The 21,928-nt window shown below is 34.0% G+C and overlaps 2 protein-coding genes across 2 annotated transcripts; both read right to left on the bottom strand.

Moving 5' to 3' along the window:
• Nucleotides 1-821: 821 nt before the first annotated feature.
• On the bottom strand, nucleotides 822-15,724 carry LOC142981796 (alpha-tocopherol transfer protein-like). Its single transcript, XM_076127905.1, has 6 exons — nucleotides 15,387-15,724; nucleotides 14,815-14,992; nucleotides 8,509-8,725; nucleotides 4,581-4,764; nucleotides 3,041-3,257; nucleotides 822-1,950 (listed from the first exon to the last, which is right to left on the bottom strand). Exons 1-6 carry the CDS (start codon nucleotides 15,408-15,410, stop codon nucleotides 1,793-1,795), a joined length of 978 nt encoding a protein of 325 aa, XP_075984020.1. The 5' UTR covers nucleotides 15,411-15,724; the 3' UTR covers nucleotides 822-1,792.
• Nucleotides 15,725-17,876: 2,152 nt separating this feature from the next.
• Nucleotides 17,877-21,189, bottom strand: LOC142981896 (trypsin Blo t 3-like). The gene is made up of 5 exons (XM_076128035.1): nucleotides 21,121-21,189; nucleotides 20,429-20,627; nucleotides 19,623-19,872; nucleotides 18,778-18,921; nucleotides 17,877-18,280 (listed from the first exon to the last, which is right to left on the bottom strand). Exons 1-5 carry the CDS (start codon nucleotides 21,170-21,172, stop codon nucleotides 18,122-18,124), a joined length of 804 nt encoding a protein of 267 aa, XP_075984150.1. The 5' UTR covers nucleotides 21,173-21,189; the 3' UTR covers nucleotides 17,877-18,121.
• Between the last annotated feature and the right edge of the window lie 739 nt (nucleotides 21,190-21,928).

The raw sequence follows: 21,928 nt of genomic DNA, 5'->3' as shown, positions 1-21,928 counted from the left end.
ATGTTCATAGACATGCAATCTTGATGCATGTTTTGGTTTTAATCTTCTTCAATATAGCCAATACTGAGTACCCGAATCAACATGACTGTAAAATTAAATGATTTTCAAAATGTATTTTTGTAGAATTTATACGCGTAAAAGATCAGGTATCTGACTAAAATTCATATGCTTTTAGAGTAAAATTGTTTTTTTTTATAAAGGTCTTGAAATGTTTGTTTTAAATTCAATATATTGCATGAAAAGGAATAATGTAAGTATATTATTATGTATGTATCTAAAATTAGCGTTCAGCTGTCAAATGGAGCCTTTTTAATAATCATAGCAACAACACACTTAAAATGAAGAATGTACGAATATAACGTTCGAAATTTTGTCTGTTCGTCTGTAAAGTTTTCACGACTAAACCACTTAACAATTTTATATGAAACTAGCTGACTCGCGCAACTTCGCTTGCGTCACTTAAGATAATCATAATTTTCCCCGTTTTTGTAACATTTTTCACTGTTACTCTGCACCTATTGGTCGTAGCGTGATGATGTGTAGCCTATAGCCTTTCTCGATAAATGGGCTATCTAACACTGAAAGAATTTTTCAAATCGGACCAGTAGTTCCCGAGATTAGCGCGTTCAAACAAACAAACAAACAAACAAACAAACAAACAAACAATCAAACAAACAAACAAACTCTTCAGCTTTATAATATTAGTATAGATTTAGCGTGTTGGTAGAAGAACATAACAGTTTGTTTTATAGGGGTCCGAGCTTGACTCCTAGGGTAAGACAAACGTCGAAAAATCAAATGACAGGTTAAAGTTTAAAAAGTTGTTTATTGATCATTTATTCAAAATCTTAAAATACGTATCACTCATGCTTTTAATCTCTTCAATTTTACATTAAAACTAAATCAGTTAAATATACAACTATTGCTAAAACTTAATCTACAGTTGCTCTATATTTTAAACTTTAGACGAGCAAATTATCACCAGATACAGCTTATTATTAATGCATTGTATAGCAAGATGCTTATTGCAAATTAACATTATGTTAATTTAATCAATTACAGGATTTAATGTTGTATAGATCTCTATCATGATACAAAAATATTCATTTACAGCACTGACAAATTACTTAAATGAAAATGTTACTTGTTGATTGAACTTATTAAGGTTCATATATAAATCGTAATTCTATAGGATAATAAACTTATTTAAGATAACAGTTTGAATCAGTACCTACCCATACTATACAGTTTTAATTTTTACAGTCATTTTTTATACTAACGGCCACAATCAAAAACACAAGTAACGCTGCAGATCTCGAAATCTCAGTATCAGTTCCCAGGTTAAGTAAACAACTATCGGGTAGAATACTTGTCAGGACCGAAAGACATAGAACCTAACGCAATACCAGCGGAGGCGCGGCGAAAACTAACTACTAAGAACCAGAAGTAAGAATAGATCAATTAAAAATAAACTTTAACTTCTATTAAATGTGTATTAAAGCATGGCAACATAAAGACACGCGTGTGCCGAGCAGCATCTATATTTTGGCATGCCATTTTAATTCACATTAGATAAGGTTAATTTTTTATTTATTTAATATCGGTATCTTTGCCCCGCCTCCACTGGTTTCCCTTGGGCCTACGGGTCCAGGTCAAGCAGTCCTACTTTTATTATGAATTGTGAATCTAGGGTGTTTTCATCAGTATCCTTTGTTTTCATAATAGTAATGCTTCTGGTTGCGACCGTAACTAACCTACCAAACAATATCTAATTTAATTACTAAAGAATATGCTAGTCTAAGTCTAATTTTCTGAAAGATCCTTCTACTCCGAATGTGTCAGTTATCTTTGAGGAAGATATCCTTTTGGACTCGTCAGTCTGGAAGGTTTTAGATTGGTGTTTGTAGAACGCCTTCCATGTGTCTGACTGAAGGGTCTCGTACCAGGTATCTGTAACGAAAAAAATAGTTATTGAAGATGTCGTTTAAAAAGTAAGTAAATATATAATACTAGCTGACCCGGCGAACTTCGTACCGCCTAAAATAGGCAAAATTAAATGTCTATTTTTTTATATTTCTGAAAGATTTCTTATATTTTTTTCCATAAGAACCTCCTCCTAATAATAACAAATACAACACAAAAAGAATTAGTAAAATCGGTCCAGCCATTCACGCGTGATGCCGTGACCAAGGAAAACGGGTTTCATTTTTATATACATAGATTTAATATAATATAATTCTTAAAAGGAAAGTTAGCGACGATGTCTGATTTTCTTTAAGTTCCCGCCCAGTGAAACTTTTATTTATACCACTACAGACTAATAGGGCACAGCCTTATTCAAGCATGCAACTCAGTTACGTTTTGGGAAAGTAATGAAGCCTAGGAATGACAGATATGATTTAGAAAACTCTTATTATAAACATAGGTCTGCCTGTATTTTTTGGCATTTTACCGAATGACCGTAAACCATTCAAAAAAATCTCCGAAAGATAATTCATACAATAATGTCGTTAACTGGTAAAACTAGCATAGTTAGTGACGTACTAAAAAGATAATAGTACCGGTTTAACCTGACGACATAACTAACAGTTAACACGTATCCGTGATCTATATGATTATAGTCCTTCGAACTAGTCTCCTTATTGAAGCGGAACTTGTACATAATAATATAATGAGTTAAAATTACGAGAGCTCTGTTTTGCGTCACAGTTGTTATTAAGTGTTTAGTCACCAGCCGAGACCCGGAGCATTTACAAATACTTTTAAAAAAATAGAAATATTAATTTAAACCTTTAATGTCCCACTATTGGGCAAGGGTTTCCTCCCGTAATGAGAGAGGGATACCTTGACTCCACCACGGTGGCCAAATGTGCATGAGGGCGATATTTGTGACCTCCGTAAAAAGATTTTCTACATACAAACTGTACCACTGTCAAATGAAATTCTTTACCAGTCAGTTAACCACACATAACTAACGCCAAAACGTCAGGCATTCCACAATAAATCTCCTTATTTCTACAGAATTATGATATAATCTTACCTGCAACATCCTGGCAAGTGAGGTTGGAAGTGCCACCAATATCATTAGGGAACACATCTCTTGGCAGTACATTGAAGATCTTGTCAAAACTATCATATAGATGCAGGCGGGACACGTGCTTCTCCTTCATGATCTTCTTGAGGAGCGCCAGGACGGAGTGAGCGAAACTGGGCACGTTTACTAGATGTATGCCTTTCAGTTTGAGCGCGTAACATGACTGTGGAAGAAACAAGGTTTTGATAAGTATGGAGGTTTTGGTATGGTTTACATTGATTTTATGAAAGTGATTCTTTAGAAATTCCTTATGTGAAGGAAACATAATTTAACCCGACAGAAATTAAACCCTTAATTTTAAAGAATAGGTGTTTGAAATACATACAAAATAAAAGTATTAGTTGATCTAGTTATTAAAACTGTTGTTAAGAAAAATGCAATATACCACTTCAACATAGATAACAGCATTGATGTTTTCTATGACTTTACCAGATCCAGGACACCGAACCCAAGACCTAGTGACTAGCAGTCACTTGATAGTGCAACAGGAAAATATTTTATTTTTCATGGAGATTAAAAACATACAAAATAAAATATGTTTCTCTCGTCTACTTAAAAATACTGACATAACAAAAATCATATCCAAGTTTATACATAAGTCAATTTTATTCAGCAAAGTATAATTTGAATCAATGAATACTCATTAACAATGAGTATATCCGACCAACAAAAAACCACACCTGGAGGAAATAAAAGTATTTTATCAACCTTTGACGTGTCATGATTACTAATTAACAACATTAACTGGTTATTGATCCACTAAAAAGATTAATTAAGATACTTCAAAATGTATCTATTTTAGAGTCCAAAGTATATTCAAATAAGAACTGGTGTTTTATTTCAGTTAAACCGGTTTTTGACAGTTTTTCTGGTTTACCATATTGTTGGGCATATGGTGACAAAATGAGAATCAATAAAAATTCTATCATTTTTCAAAAAAACCTGTTTAGAATTACCTAAGAATTTTGCTCTGGCTATTTATTTTAATGGTGCCTATAGATTTCTTTTGCCTAGAGATACAACAGGATCTTTACTAAAATAAATTATTCTTTTCCCATTAATGAAACTTAAAACGGCCATTTTATCTTCAAAAATTGTTCCATCTTTTGTTATCATATTGGAAAAAGCTTTTCAAAGATCAGGAGCGATTTATCTTGGCGCTATTGCATAATTATTGATTTGTAGATAATGTAATTTAATTTACTGCCTTTAGCAATATTTTGATTCATGAATGAATTTATTTGAATTCTCTACTAATCTGTTGTACTACAGTGTCGAGTCCTATCTACCTTTACCTTTTTTAATTTGCAACTTTAACAAAACCCCAAAATTATTCGTTTCAAGAATACAAATGTCACAAAAGATTAAAGACAATGCGAAAGTGATAAACACTTAATTCTTAATAGATTGACTCTCTATCGACTAAACTTTAAAGATCGGAATTTGAGTAATATTCGGCTCAACTCGTTATGATTTTTTTACTCACCGTAATATGATAGTAGATCTTAGAAATCAACAGCGGATTGAACTGGATAACATGGCTAAGAGTGGCCAGGCTTAAGTCGAAGATCCAGTGGTCGCCTTGCGAAGTCTCGTTGAACAGTCTGTAGTCACTCATCATGAAACCGATCCTAGCTGCGTCGAGGACAACCATCTCGGGGTTAAGAATTCTGAAATTAAGGCAGATATTTTTTATTATTTATAAAATCATGCATGGTATTTGACATCTGCCTACATCTTTGGTAGGCAGCTGTCTAATCTGGAGCGGGACATGCAGTAATGCATTTTCCTGACGAAAAAAAAAAAGGCAGCTGTCTAATATTTAGACGTGTAGGAAATATTATATGTTCATTGAAGTAAATAAACGGTTCTTGGAGGTATGCAAAGTCCCCAACTCGCAATTAGCCAGCGTGGTGGACTCAAGGTCTATTCCTGATTACGGTAGAAAACCATTGCCCAGCAGTGGGACATAAAAGGGTTAAAAAAAAGTAAATATTAAATCGTTTAATAAATAGTCATGATCATATTATTTTCAATAGTCATTCTTGTAAGATAGGTCTGGAAAGCAATACAAACAGACTTGGAGGAAAATATTTTAATATTCATCATTTTATTGTAGCTAATAAGAAACATCCATAAAAGTGAATGGCTTGTTGCATCAAAACGCACAGCTCTGTGTAATTTGAAAGGCGTTAAAACACTTTATTATAGGATAAAGATAATTAAATCATATTTAATTGGTACTATTTAAATTTCATATATTGTTTAAGTTATTGGTTTAACCACTTGTCGTATCACAATGCAGTTTCAATTACAGCGTAGCTTCTACAAGGAGGAAACAACCTCTGAAATGTTTTAAAATATTCACAAGTGACCGAATTCCTTACGAGCCAGTGTCAAATATCGATGAAATAAGATGTTCATGGTATTGTTAATTGGTCTGAGTTTAATATTTTATTTCACTATTTTAAAATTAGTACTCTACAAGCGAAGAAAAATGTCGTTATTGAACCTTGCATGCCTAACAGCGCTTGATGCAATCCAAAGTCGTCAATCCCACTCGGCTTGCGTGGCCAGCTGAAGATCTAACCCGATCTCTCATTCAGGAGACCCTTTTCTAGCAGTGGAACAGATATGGGTTTCTTTTCATGACTTATAGCTGACCCGCGCAACTTCGCTTGCGTCACATAACAGGGAATGGTTCAAAATTTTCCCCGTTTTTGTAACATTTTTTACTGCTACTCTGCTTCTATTGGCCGTAGCGTGATGATATATAGCCTATAGCCTTCCTCGATAAATGGGCTATCTAACACTGAAAGAATTTTTCAAATCGGAACCGTAGTTTCTGGAATTAGCGCGTTCAAACAAACAAACTCTTCAGCTTTATAATATTAGTATAGATGAGCTCCTGGTCGCATAAATAAGTAGCCTATATTTTAATCTCCGTTCATCAATATCTTCAAAATCAGTTCAGCGGTTTTCCGTAAAAGCGTAACGGACGTGCGCATTTGTAATTTTATTGAAGTAATTCATACAATAAAGGTATTGTTAAGCAATAGTATTGTGTTCATCGCACATCTTTATTAACAAAAAAAACATTGCAACTACTTCATGTCTCGAGGAACGAAAAGGTCATTGGTTATTTCTTAAACCAGACGTATTACAGTTAAAATATAATACGAAGTTCTTCAACCGTTAATAAAATAAAACTAAAAAAGTACGTAAAATTATTCCAGTTAATACAACTACATACGAATTAAAGCGCTCGTGGCTAGTTGCACTCATCGGTCGGTAAAGGATAAGTGGGTTAAGCAACCTTGGTGCGGACATTCCATAGATGGGTGGCCGCTTAGTGGTATTTGAACGGAGCGTCTCCGTGCTAATAAAAAGTCTGTCCCGGTTGTTATCAATAAGATAACAGTCGTTAAGTCATGTCAAAGGTCTTCGGGCGGCTTGAACAACTTTGACACTAGGTTGACCACTAACCATACGATAAATACAAAAAAAAAGAAACTACATTTATGTTTACCTACAGTCATTAAAGCAAGAGGCATCAAGTTATTTAGAATGTAACTTGTAATGTCAGGGGCTCGAATAGAAAGGATTTTTTGAAAATACGAAGGACATCGGGAAATATCAAAAATACCCGATGCAAGATTAAAATTATTTATAGTTAAGTACAGTACCTAATGATTACAATCGCTCTGCTTAATTATGTAGTTGGAAGGTGTTAAGTGAAGGGTGACTAAGATACAGTAGGTTTTAATCTTCCGAAACAACAAAAAGACCAATAATAATCTAAAAGATTTCCTACTAATATTGTGTGAATACGTACGGTACTCTTTCGCGCAAAAAAATTAATGAAATGTAGTATACCATATTGTTTAAAACCTGGATTAACACTTAGAACACTTATTATCACGGGAAATTTAACACACACAAAGACGTGAGATGAAGTCAGTAATTCATAATGATATTTATATTATAATAATAATTGAAGTTAACTTTCAAAATGAACCAAAGAATACCTACATTTTGCTTCTAATTCAAGCATCAAAAATTGTATGTTTATTGATGCAGCTTTATTTGCATCTTCTACAGAAAATGTAGCACAATAAAGTGAGTCTATTACATAATTTACTTTGTAGCTAGCAACTAAACTCATCTCAAAGGCCTATAACATAAATTTTACTCTGAATAGAGCAGAATAATAAGCCAGAAACGATAAATTGTTGAATAAATAAACGAGTGATAGCTTCAATTTTAGGTGGAGGGAAAACCTGTTATCGTAAAGTTCTGACCGTTTTGTCTATAGAAATATTATAAGGGGAATAAATTTTGTTAGTTTGTACGTATTTTCTTAACCTTAATCATATTTGCCGTCTTTTCCCACCGGTAAAAACAAAATCTAAGGGTAAGATCAAAACTATTTTGGATTGCATGTCAGCATATAAAACTACACCTAATTGTTCTCAAGTTCAAAGGATGTTTTTTTCTTTGAAAAAGAAGATATGCCTTTTGAAAATACACATGGTAAGATAATGTGGTTTGACACTGAAAAACCATGCCATCTACATATAAGTGGTTTGATGAAAAAGACAGAAAAAATCTCTTCCTGATCACCTCACTTTTTTGAGGTTAGACCCAAAGAAGGAGATGTGCCTTGCTTTTGAAGCAGTCACCAAGTAGAGGGTATGATAGTGAGAGATGGCAGAAATCACTATTTTTGGAACCTAAAAAAAGATGCGAGGAATAATATTATGTCGGCAAAGTCGCAAGCAAAATCTAGTTTTAAATTTAAATAAACCAACCACATTTTGTAGACCATATTACTGAATGAACAAAGCATTTTTATATTTCCTATTTGGTACTTTAAAGGGTTTTTTTGCTTGTAAAATTGGATCATAAATTAGCAAAGGTTAACTGGTGACTGGTAAAAAAGAAATATGACCAGGTGGTTTTTTCCTTTTATCTAGTACTCATTTTTGTTTTTCAATACCTTTTTGGGCCTACCGCAGGGAATAAAATTTTGTTCGAACAAAAAATGGAAATACCAGATTAACAATAAATAAAGTAATCATATTTTTTATCTTTGTAATCGCCTCCCACTCAAATTTTCGAAGGTTCGAACTCAAAACGTTTCTCGAGTAGGTCTAGATTTTTACCTACAATAAAATACATTGAGTTCAAAATACTGTAAGGTTGAGGACCTTATCGTTCCTTTAAGAACTATTTTACGTTCATTTAGATACGTAAGGAACTAGGACATGTCTTCTCTTACTGTATTTTGTTTTTTAACACCAACAAACGACCAAAGGGACTGAAAATGCATGGGGCTTTGCATAGTAGTAGGACACAGAAATAGGCAAGCTAACAAGAGATTCTGCTAAAAGTTAAAAAAGAATTAAATCTACCTGAAAATCACAACCCTATGGTTTTCTGGAGTCCTGAAAGGTGGTATAATCCAGTATCCTTGCTTCAGGTATTTCTCAGTGTTAGCAGGTATAGGCTCCCAGTTGCCAAGGATGTCTGGCATACGATGCCTTGCAGCGAAGTAGTTGTCGATCTTTTCTTTAGCCTGCTCAACGCTGAAGCCACGAGTCAATAGGTGGCCGATAATCATACGATCATCTGAAACCAAAGTAAATATTGGTTTAAAATACATTACTGTGGAAAAATATTTCATACGAATATTAGAAATGTGATGCTCTACATATTATTATGTGTTACGCTTTTATGGATAAACCAAAAACCTGTTCTAATGAAATTCTACATGGTCATAGTTAAAGTCAAAATAATGCATTTTGAATTCGATTTTTTTTACATTTCGTTCAGAAATTTGTACATTTCGCACAATAACTTCAAATTATACCCAAATTACACGTTAGCTGGCTTATTATAAAGATGCAGTAGTCCAATGGTAAAAATGCTGCGAGAAGAACAAATAATTGCAACGTGGGAGGCAGTAAATAGTATCGGCCGTTTTTCCGCACTGAATTAATTGTTTTGCATGATCTGATTAATTGTGATTTTCAAGGTCTGAGAAATGGTGCAATAATTGTGAATATTGATTACTTCCTTGCTTTGTGTTTTTACTTCTTTCAAGAGAACTATGGAGGAAAATTTTTGTTTGTCACTGGACTTCTGAGTTTCATGTAAATTCAAAGAAATACTTTTAATTAATGCAATTTACCGTGTTCTTGTAGATCGCATTGTTACTGGTTCCAAAATATCAGTTTAGAGAAAACATAATGAAGGACGAAAACGATTTTGTTCGTTGGTTTGTTCGTAAGTTAAAAATAAAGTTTTGAAGATAAGTCAATAAAAAATCAATAAACTATTTAGTTTTAGATTTATTTTCATATGTCACAAAATATACATCCCATATTTTACTTCAAACAAATTTATTACTATTTGAATATGTTAATTTTAAGCCAAGCCCGTATCAAAATAATAAACGACACTGATTATCCAAAACTGTATTTGACAGAAAAAATACCCTAAGAAATAGCATCTACTACGGTCAGTCGGTCAACCATTCGACAAAACATGACTAGACTATGATTAATCCTATACTTAACACTTAAACTGTACCTCGATTCTCTGCCACTATCGACTACCGACAACCGGCTAGCTATCGACATTTGACATTTAGAATGTATTTCCAAAATGTTTCCTACGACACCCGTCAGAGGCGCTGATCAGATTTTCATACAAAAGGAGATCATCCATTTTGGGCCTTTTTTCAAAGTGCCGGCCAACAAAAAAAAGTGGCATGTATCGATAGAGCTAGCCATTTGAAGCAATAGTTAGTATGGCACGAAACCGGTAGGATCGCTTTGAACCGAGTTATACAGGTTTGAAGATTCATAATATTCAAACATTAATTAATTTCTGTAAGTGCTGTGAAACATAAAATAATGATTGATTTTGCTAGAATTAACTATCTAAAGCAAACGACCACTCTGAAGTTGATTTAAGGTCGTAAGCACACGTATCAACTCGGAAACGGGTCGTCACCGTATCAACTCGAGCTCATCAGTATTATTTGTATGTAATTCCCTACTGTAACACACTTATCGGAATCGTTATGTGATCGCCCCGGCTCACGACCATAGGAGTGGTTCGTATGCGCATTATGCATACACCAGCACCCAGGGTGGAGTGCAGGACTATGTGCAAATTCCGATAGAAGGGCGGGCATACCTTCTAAACCGCAACATGTGTCCTCATAACAAGGGCCCTCATCACAAATGGTGCCCGAAGCACAAAATATTGTTCCACATGCCGATGAGTCGGACATAACAACCCAACGGCAACACTCTAGGTGACCTCTTACCTAGACGATGGTTTGATAGTTGCACACAATCGAGGGTGCGGCCTCTTAGGTGCGAGTTTGATTCCCCCGGCGCCTCAATGCGTCGCAACTGGACTGGTCACTGGCGACTAGCGCAAGGTCAGCGCATCCTCCCTTAGCGAACCCAAGGGGCCGCACCCTCGATTGTGTGCAACTATCAAACCATCGTCTAGGTAAGAGGTCACCTAGAGTGTTGCCGTTGGGTTGTTATGTCCGACTCATCGGCATGTGGAACAATATTTTGTGCTTCGGGCACCATTTGTGATGAGGGCCCTTGTTATGAGGACACATGTTGCGGTTTAGAAGGTATGCCCGCCCTTCTATCGGAATTTGCACATAGTCCTGCACTCCACCCTGGGTGCTGGTGTATGCATAATGCGCATACGAACCACTCCTATGGTCGTGAGCCGGGGCGATCACATAACGATTCCGATAAGTGTGTTACAGTAGGGAATTACATACAAATAATACTGATGAGCTCGAGTTGATACGGTGACGACCCGTTTCCGAGTTGATACGTGTGCTTACGACCTTAAATCAACTTCAGAGTGGTCGTTTGCTTTAGATAGTTAATTCTAGCAAAATCAATCATTATTTTATGTTTCACAGCACTTACAGAAATTAATTAATGTTTGAATATTATGAATCTTCAAACCTGTATAACTCGGTTCAAAGCGATCCTACCGGTTTCGTGCCATACTAATTATTGCTTCAAATGGCTAGCTCTATCGATACATGCCACTTTTTTTTGTTGGCCGGCACTTTGAAAAAAGGCCCAAAAATGTATGGAGCGTGGATGATCTCCTTTCTCGATGACAGTTCGGTTGTCGGTAGTCGATAGTAGTAGAGAATCGAGCTACTGGATAAAACTAGTTCCTATATACAAGTTAAAAAAACTGACCGACCTACAAAATTATCAAAATAACTTGTAAAAAAACCGGAAGTTTCAAAGTGCGTTGACACTTTTTGCAGTAGGTTAAAGTCAATGCCCTTCATAATTAATATTAATTATTACGAACATTAAATTATGTTAAATTCTTCAAAACTAACTATTCTGACTATCTGGTTTACGTGGTTCCGCCCGCAGAAATAAGTTTATAGATTTTAATATCTTAAATCTTCTCCTGATTCCTTTCTCAAAAAATTGAAATAGATTCAGACGTTTTTTCGTGATATAATGACACTCAAACAGACAAATTTTTCAAGTTTTCCAATGAGTAGTTTCCAATAATGTTTGTAGATAGAATTTCGGATTCTCGGAAATAGTTTCTTAAAATATACACACACACACACACACACGTGAACCCACGGGTCAAAACTATGTCTCTCTCTCAGCCTTTTAATCTCGACTACTAAGGAGAAAATTCTCACGAATGGTAATTATGAATCAGTAAACAATAAAATGACGTCACAATTCATAAATCATTAGATCGCGTGTTAACAAAGCCTACTGACTTTCCTTCCTCTTTTTTGTAGTTCCTTTCCATGATTTACAAGGTTTACTTGCACATTATTTAATAGTCATATTATCAATATAACGCTTTTTCAAGAGTGAAATAAGAGCAAGGACCATATAGGCAGCACCGCTTTGAAACAAAAAGGAACCAACAAAATTGGTACATAGGTACAAAAAAATACAAATCACTTTAAGAATCTCTTCCTTTTATCAAAGTCGGCTAAGTCATTCGTTATATCCATTTATACGTTAATATTTATTTATTTATATAACAAATAAAATATTTACTACTAAATAAATAAGTAACTAAACCTTTGCAACGTCACATAAACCCGTTACTTAATTTACATTTTAAGGTTATTATTTTTTCTAATATTTTCCTCATGACCTCTGACGTCACGAACGCTATGAATTATAACCTACTATCGACTTGTTCCGGCTTCGTACGGTTTTGTCCTACGTCATGGACTTTCCAAAATAAAATATCTTGATACTAGTAAACTTCAGCATAATAATAATATAATCTTTTGATCAGTAATTGATTCGATTTAGTATATAGCTATACATACATAATATCAAGTATGTTATAACCGAAAGGATCCTTAAAATATAGACAGAGTTGTGTGAAATACATCCACATTTCACCTTTAAAAATGTTAGTCCTATGTGCCTTTAGCCTATTTTTCCCCATCTGGGAATCGAACCCGAGACCCCAGGAAAAGCAGTCCATAAACAATGTTAGTTCCATGTAATCCAGCTTATTTTGTCCCAACTTGGGAATCGAATCCGAGACCCCGTGATCAGCAATTGTATACTCTACCGACACCACAGAGTCATATGTAGATAAATAGATATAAAAACAAAACTAAAATAATTGTAATTAAAATAGCTCCGTAATACCTTCTAGAACTAGCGAACTTCAAAGTGCATATTAAATACATTTCCGATTACAATACAAACAGTTATTGCAAAACAAAATGCCGACACTATTTATTTAATTATAATGAGCTACGAAAATAGAATATAATTACCAGAAGTACAGAACAGAAATGTCGTCCTTAACCTTGTGATGAAACCAGTTTACATTTTATTCAAAAGTACTGATTTTCACGCAACTGCTAAACATTCCACAAGTCGATCGCGTAAGTGGATCCTTATCCTCACTAATGATACTAATTATTAAAAGTTTGTTTGATAATACCTACCACATAGAACCTATTTAGCCGCTTCACATGTAGAATATTTAATTCAATAACAAAATTACGTTGAATGCTGTCTTAATCTCGACTTATAGTCAAATAATTTAATACAACAAGATTTTCTTACATCTATCACATCAATCATTTACTACAAAATCCTAATATACTACTGGTAACATTTGTCCTGTGCTATTTTCGATGCACCTTCAATCATCCAATATCCTCCACCATTGACAGTTCCGATACCTTTTATAGCGTCTACGCGTTCATTATTCAACCCAAGTCCAATAGAAGACAATGGTTGTCGCCATAATGAGCTCAAATCATTGTCGTTGCTGTCAAATAGATTAATATCGGAGGGTATTAAAGAATTATAAAATAGGCCCTAGATTTTACCTTGTGGTATCCCATATTGTAAATTGATCTACGTGCAAGATCTTTTTTCAAGAAAAAAAGAGAATCGTGCGTACTGTATACACTGTACTTGGGCACTTAGAATAACAAAAAATATTTTTGACTGGAACCTGCTTAATCCTTCCTTTCATTTCAGGGGAAAAATCTTGTCCAGGAATAATACGGTTAAAGATAAAATCTTCTTTCATATAGTTTTTACTTTTGCCATGAATAAAGGTCACTTATAGCAGCACCAAGTTTAAAACTCCAAGAGTCTAGTCTCTAAGGGTCTAAAGGTCAAGACTACTCGAGACCATACTACACCATACCACAAGCAGTTCGTTTTGTAGGTTTAGTTTAAGTCTTACTTTAAACCCTGGCTTATAAATCCTTGAAATAATAAATCAAACAAAGAATTTCCTAATATTATCTTATTTAACCGGAGGTCGCCTAGTCAATGTTTTCTTCTTTCACAATATTTTTTCTTGCAATGCCAACCGAAGTAATTTCATGATCATTTCTATTGAGGTAGTCTAATACATTTTAGTTATTTAGCTTATAGTCCGACACCTTAGAGCCTTGGCATGAAAGATTTATCCAGGTTATAATAAATATTTTGGTCTTTTTCTAAAATAAATAATTATGTATATCAAACAGGTCTCTATAAACCCGTGGGTCACTGATGCTCGAAATTGAGAATTTAGAGTATACATTCTTCAGGCGTGAACCTTGCACACAAGACTCTCTATTAAGTAGTTGGACTGCAGATGTATCTTATATAAATATTGTTTCATTGACTTTGGTTTTTGTAGGTCTAATTACTTCGTCTGAGGATTGGTATTTACGTACATTCTTTATTATGTTTTTTGTATGTCTTTATTCAATTTCTATGAGTCACACAATTAATACAGGACAATACGCAATAATATAATTTGATGGAGTCCCAATAATTAAAGGAGACGGAACCTTTCCTATACATTCTAAGGAGTTAATGATAGCCTATGACTATCATTAGCTCTTTCAAATATTCAGCAAGATTTTCATTCTTTTTATTACCGATATGGTATTTTATTTCATTATAAAGTGACATAATTATGAAGCAAATAATTCGAAAATACGATTGGATTAAAGTTAACATTTACGATTGGTCCACCTTTTTCCCGTAATCGAACCCACGAACGACTCAATGATAGAGCACCGCACTAATAATTAATAACTATAATAATTATAAGAAAAAAGGGCTTTGACTAACAGTGGTATACTCAAAAGTATTAGCCTTTTCTATCTATTTAAATATATTTAAATAGGTACTCACGTAATTGTCCCTGCGGTAAATGGGGTTGTTTTTCGTACCACTCCCTGATACTCGCAACCATTTCATCCAAACCACTGGTAGTGACATTGTACGCTTTTAATACTTTTTCCAAATCACCATCTCTTATGTTCAGCACTTTACTCGAGTTCAGCGAATATTTGAAGTCCGGGTATTGTAACTGGAAGAAGCAAAAAAAAATAATGAAAAAAAGCAGTTATTTTTTTTGTATAGTATTCTCTATTTGACAGTCACATCTTGCTAATTGAGAAAAATATTTTTGTAGTTTTATTTAACTACCGCAAACTGAGGTCAGATATTTTATTAATTATGCAATAATGATAATTATTATTGTCAAAAGATATTTTTTACTCCTAATTCTTTATTCCGAATGATTACATTTTTTTTCAATACATTATACTCTAAAACTTACAATCAGATTTAAAAAAAAATCACAACTATACCATAAATTAATTAACTATAAATTAAACCAATAAAAATAATAACCACATTTCAAAATGCCTATATAAAACTAAAGCAATCCAAAAAATCTCCAAGAAAAAATAGGTAAATACCTCAGTTGATTCTCCGATCGTCATCTTGCACAGACCACCAAACACACACTACGACTGTTCAACCACAAAACAAGCTCTGACCACACAGCTGCTATCCAATTTATTATATCCGCGACAGCGCGACCACAAAACTCAGTCACTTTAATTTATTTTTAAATTAATACTTTTTTTAGACCACATCGAACTGGGAATGCACTTTCGAAAATTTATTTATTTTACAAAAATGTTATTTTTTCGTTTTATTTATTTTTGAAAAATGTTTTTTTTGTTATTTTTTTTACGAAAACTTTTGGTAGTTAGTACCACACGTTTAGTTCTTGTCTTTGTTGGTTTGAACTAACAGAATTCGAATTATGATGCAACTTATATGATGTTGCGATAGTCGAAATTAATTTTTAGTTTTACAATTTTTTTGACAAGACAAAGCAGCACAACCACAGTTTTCGTTTTAAATATTAGATTTTTTATTTACTTCAAATGATTTATAGAATGCAAATGATTTTTTTCAGGCTGCTGCCAAATGACAATAGATAAATATCTTAACCTTGGAATATATACATCATCATTATAAACACTTTCTCGCACATTTAGTCTTTCTGCGAAACCTATAGTAGCTTCAGTTTTAAAATCATTTTGAAAAAGGGACTTAAAATTAAATGAACTAAAATATGATTTACCGCCTTAGAATGATTTTCTGAATGGTGGAAAACACATAAAGAAATAAAATGACCTTGTATTTTTGATTTACTTTGCATTACTGCAGTTTAGTATTTTTTATATTGTTTTTGAAAAATATCAACACAAAAGATATATGAGTCAACTTCGTTATGTACATTAATTACTTCCACTTTTAACACACCTGCTTTATACTATTGTTCATGAATTTTAGGGCCTAATAACCTTTTAACTTTTGTCAAATACTTTTAAACATTCCACAACAACTATAGTCCGACAACTCAGTGAAAATCCGATGCATATAAAAGTCTACAGCTCAATCATGTTCTAAATTTTGAATTTTGTATACCTTAACTAGCCATGAATCTAGCCCCTGCTCTAAGTTGGACTAAATTATTGCATGGTGGAGCCACTTCACTAATCCTAGCCGGCAGCGCAAATTGTGTGCAAACTCTGGATTATTCTTTTCGTGAGCGGCAGTTCCGAGTCCTTCCAATTGGACTTTAGAAGTAATCTATGAATGGATGTGTGTACATAATAATATACAAATAACGGATACAAACATAGCGTCCAACGGTCACGTGTAGGTTTTTACAGCGTGAAGTCAATAAACAAGATTATTATTATTAGTTACCGTATTGTTTTATTACTATAACGTTTTAATCGCTTGCAGCTATTCATCTTTGTACGACAGATCGGTAAAGGGCAAATGTGTGTAGTACGTTTGTAACTTTCCAGTGCTGCTAAATTTATTTTTGGATAAATCAGGATTTTTCACTATAGGTAGGTGGCATGATGATATAACGGCATTTGTGGGTCCATCGAGGCGGAGTATGGCACAGGATAGACAGTTTGGAAGGAATGAAGGTAGGCCTTTGCCCATCAGTGGGAAACGCATTGTTTATTTTAGATTTTCACCAATTGTGTTTTTCATTTGTCTTAAAAATCGGTTCGCATCTAATTCCTAAAACTCGGGTCAGATGATGCTCCGCGCGGGAGACTGCATTATAAAGTAAGTAGAAGATAGGTACGTCACAAAAAATCTGTATGTTTCAAGAAAATTGGTCTGGTAGCTCTACTAACTATGTAACATACATGAACCGTCATTTTTATACAGAGCCGATGTTTGTCTGCTTAGACACGCTCTGTTTGCTGTTTCATGTCTGTGTAATTAATATTGCACTAACTTTTTTCTGTATTATTAAGATTATTTTAATTACAATACTCGCACTAAATACAGATAGTTACAAAGTTGTAGACCTGAGAAAAATATTTGTAATGTTCGCAAAAATACTATTTTGATCCGTTTGTTAATCGAACTTTTGTTTATTGCAAAGAAAGTAATTAATTAGTTAATTAAACTTATGTTAAGCGGTAGTAAAGTGGTACTCACCTTGACCTTTTAGTTATTTAGTTGTTAATTAATTTTATCTTAATTTTCTTTTGACACTGTTGCAAAATTATGAAAAAGTTTTTGACATCCGGTCGGTAAAAACAGCTGCATTATAATAATTAAAACTCAAAAGTTCATTGAACTAACCGTGTATAATAATTTAAATATAACAGTGAAATAATTTAACAATTCAAAATAAATTAGTTTAACAAAGTGCAATATCATCAACAAAGAATAATAACAATAAAATAAATTAATACAACCAATTCAGATGATACATTCTATGACTATGAATAATATAACAACACTTTAACACCGATTTTCCAATATAACACTATTTGAAAAATTACCTTAATGTGATGACAAAATTTCATAAAAAATACGAATTATTCCTCAAATAAATGTATCTGCTGTTTGTAAAATTTTGTACTATATCAAAACTAGATGACAAATATTTCGATTTACAAACATCAGTCTAACTGAAGATTTGTAAAGAAATTTCTATCTGAACACCTTCAAATAAACGCTGAGCTTAACAGATGATCTTTAAAGATTTATGTACATTATTAACCACCACAAGTTAAACAGAAAAATTCGAAAGTCACAAAATTTATCCCAGTGCGACGCTTAATTCATTGATTGTACTCAAGCCTTTGACACCATTGTCTTAAACTCCAGTCATCATCATGATGTATGTTCTGATGTTAATGTTGCCGATGCGAGTGTAGACTCCAGGGCTGTTTGGCTGAGCACATCCATATCCGAAGGAAGTGATGCCTGCTTGTCTCCCAGTGCGAGTTGAAACTGCTGGGCCACCGGAGTCACCCTAAGAATAAGAAAAAATTACAAGTTAAAGTCAAAGTCAGCGTACTCTATAATTATCCCCGAAGAACCCTAAATACATTGTTTGTGCTTAATTAAATAAAATGTAACACATTCATAAGAAAGTCCAAAATTTCAATTCCATACGATCATCATCTAATGAGACTCCGTGCTTCGGAGGGCACGTAAAAAGTCGACCCCGGTTGATATTAATAAGATAACACGTTAAGCCATGTCACAGGCCTTTGGGCGGATTGAACAACTTTGACACTAGGTTGACCACTGACGATGAATGAATCATCTATTGAAATAAAGTAGTCAAGATAATAAATTAAAGTAAACCTATTAGGTAATACTCCATAACTGTTACTGAAAGTAATTTTGCCTAGGTTTCAACCCGACTACTTGCGTATGCTTAATAAAACTGCATAACAAGTAAAATTTCTGCATAATTATGTAACATGCCATAGTCAACCATCGTCCCTTATAACTGAATTTTACCTGGCAGGTATCAACACCGCCTGCGTCGAATCCGGCGCAGAACATTCTAGTCGTAACAGTGGCTGGGATTTGATCATCACAGGTCGCTCTGTCTACCACCGGTACTTGTGCTACTTGCAGTATCTCGCTTGATGTTCCACCTTGCTGTAATGCAATATAAATAATAATTTAAATAACAGAATTTTCCATAGAATTTATTACGTTCTACAGTATGTGTTTGTGGTAAACTTAAATACAGTGACGACATAACACACAATACAAATGCAATAAATAATGTTATTTGAATATGATATTAACTATGAATTTCTTGGTTATAGTATTGTTTTAAACAATGCCATTATGACCTCCTTGATTTTTTATAAGTTATCTATATTATTTTATTGACAGTACCAATCTACTATCAGAAAATCATAGTTTAAGTACTTTGTTGCTTTGTTACTAGCTAAATCTAAGGAATAGATTTATATTGCTTAATAATGATACATTTATGAACTTAAAAGTCCTCTCAAAGACTAGGCTAACTAGTCCCGCTGCCGTAGTCAGTTGCGCTCATCGGTCGGTAAACAATCTGTGGGTTAAGCAAACCCTGGCGCGGTCGTTCCATAGATGGGTGACCGTATAGTGGTATTTGAACTGGGCGTCTCCGTGCTTCGGGGGGCACTTAAAAAGTCGGTCCTGGTTGTTGTCAATTAAGATAACAGTCGTTAACCCACGTTAAAAGCCTTTCAGCGGCTTGAACAACTGACGTTAGGTTGACCATTAATCATACGATTAGTAGTAGTAGTAACTGAAACTTAAGCCGTAATTTAATCACTATGAAACAAAAATTCAATAAAGATACTTACACTAGTATTACCCCATCCAGTAATAATCATATTGACCCCATCTTGCGGGTCATTGCCTAATCCAACAAGAGTTATAGCTCTAGCATAAAACCCGTCTAGATCCATTCCTTCATCGATTTGTATAATAGCAACGTCATAATCGTAAGTCCTGGTATTGTATTGAGGATGGGTGTAAAAAGTAGTTGAAGTGTATTGCGTTCCTCCGCTGTTTTTATTAGTACTGCCGATTCTTACGTAGACTGTTTGAACTCTGTAAACAAAATTATAATGATTAAGCAAGTGGTGAGCTCAAACTTTAAGGAAAACATCAATGACTTTTCGTATTGTGTGTATTAGAAATGATGACTTGCTGAATGCAAAAATTGTGAGAAAATTTGATTGGCATTCAGTTAAAGTTTAATGCCAAAAAAAAAAATATTCACAGTACGTAAAGTTTTAATGTCGATAATTGCTTGCGTGATTAGTTGGGTAAAATATGAAAACGTAGAATTTAATTGGTTATATAAAAATTACTGAACATCTATACTAATATTATAAAGCTGAAGAGTTTGTTTGTTTGTTTGAACGCGCTAACCTCAGGAACTACTGGTCCGATTTGAAAAAATCTTTCAGTGTTAGATAGTCCATTTATCGGGAAAGGCTATAGGTTATATATCATTACGCTACGACTAATAAGAGCCGAGTACCAGTAAAAAATGTTACAAAAACGGGGAAAAATGTCACCCATTCTCTCTTATGTAACGCAAGCGAAGTTACGCGGGTCAGCTAGTGTCAAATAAATGGGTACTTTGAACAAAACATCATACCTGACTGAGAGAAGACAATGAGCAGCCGTCAAAACATAAAACTCGCTGATGATAGAACCACCACACTCATACTGATCTCTGCCATCATCCAACACCAGGTACGCTTGGTAAGGATACGTTGTAATATCTGCATCGGTACCACCGACGATTTTGTTGTCATCACCAGCATCAGTTTCATTGAGACTTTTACACCAAACATCTGGAAAATACAAAAAGACGGACGTCGATTATGGAAGGTTTTAAAATGAGAAAGGTAGGTTTTTGTTCAGTTGTGGGGCTCTCAAGCAGGTTGAGGAAAGATTTACATTCTAATCCAACGCTTACAAACTCTTTCAGACAACTATTTCTTTACGAAGTCCAAGGAAGGCAGTCCTAGTCACGTCTGAGAAAAAAAATAGTCTAGGAGGACCTCAAGTTTTACAAGTAAACAAATCTTAGAGGTGACAAGATCGGACAAGCCCTTCAGCGTTTGGTAGACTAGCCCTCTTGTTCATAAAAATATATGAAGTTATGAAAGGCTTATAAAGAGTTTTGTTTCTTTCACTCCTTAGCGAAACAAAGAAGTGAAAACTACAATAGTTTTAGAGTGTATAAGTTTATGAATAAGAGGGTAAGGCTCCATCCTACATGACTATCAGCACAGTTAAGTTTAAAGGTATAATATTAGGACATAATATATAACATTGAAATACCTTTGGTGTAAAACGCCATAAAAAGCACAATAAAAACAGTAAACTTATCCATGTCTGTCTATCAGTTCCACAAATGATTTATGATGCTGTTTCGCAGAAATTAATGCTTAAATACTAACGGTATACCACCATAATCTAATCTGATTCAATTATATCTATTTTTGTAATATAGGCCTTAGCCACGATAAGGCCCCTATAAATTCACACAACGTTGTCTGAATATGATTTCCTGAAGCAACAAGTATGTTTTAATTACAAAACTGTTATCGGAACATTGTTTGTAAGGTTACTGGACAAATTATGAAAGTATAGCTTTTACCACTGTCTCTGTCCATATAAACCTTTTATTATTATTCAATGTACGTCAAAGGCCTTCGGGCGGCTTTAACAACTTTGACACTAGGTTGACCACCAACCATACGATTCAAGAAACAAAGTAGAATGTGTGTAAGTTCCCGAACTTGAAGTCAGATGATAATTTTATTTTCTCAATGTTGATGAAATGAAGTCTTTTTATCTTGATCATCGTGGCGTAGTTGACACAGCCGCGCGGGTCGAACATTGAGGTTAAGTTATGCTTGCCAAGGTTGTTTTGTGGATATGTGACCATTATACATTCCCGGTTCCTCCGTGTTTCATAAATATATTTACAAACATTTAGAACTTTAGTAAATAGTGTCCCAACTAATTGCTTCCAATCTTTAACAAAAGCATTTCGAAAATTTCGAAAATAAAATGTAGTAAATTACTTATTTTCTCAGTTTTACTTCTTCGAAGTTATAGAATAGGAGTTTTAGTTTTAGCTTAG

Source organism: Anticarsia gemmatalis, chromosome 20 (genome assembly GCF_050436995.1).
Source record: "Anticarsia gemmatalis isolate Benzon Research Colony breed Stoneville strain chromosome 20, ilAntGemm2 primary, whole genome shotgun sequence".
NCBI lineage: Eukaryota > Metazoa > Arthropoda > Insecta > Lepidoptera > Erebidae > Anticarsia > Anticarsia gemmatalis.
This window is presented reverse-complemented; position numbering and strand designations above follow the sequence as displayed.

Bases quoted from the DNA above. Each gene is read 5' to 3' on its own strand.
- LOC142981796 (XM_076127905.1), bottom strand. From the start codon at position 15,410: ATGACGATCGGAGAATCAACTGAG. The intron at 3,258-4,580 runs GTGAGTAAAAAA...TTTCTTCCACAG, and splicing joins AGATCTACTATCATATTACG to TCATGTTACGCGCTCAAACT. The intron at 1,951-3,040 runs GTAAGATTATAT...TTTTCGTTACAG, and splicing joins CACTTGCCAGGATGTTGCAG to ATACCTGGTACGAGACCCTT.
- LOC142981896 (XM_076128035.1), bottom strand. From the start codon at position 21,172: ATGGATAAGTTTACTGTTTTTATTGTGCTTTTTATGGCGTTTTACACC. The intron at 20,628-21,120 runs GTATTTCAATGT...TGTATTTTCCAG, and splicing joins TATGGCGTTTTACACCAAAG to ATGTTTGGTGTAAAAGTCTC. The intron at 18,922-19,622 runs GTAAGTATCTTT...ATTGCATTACAG, and splicing joins CTGGATGGGGTAATACTAGT to CAAGGTGGAACATCAAGCGA.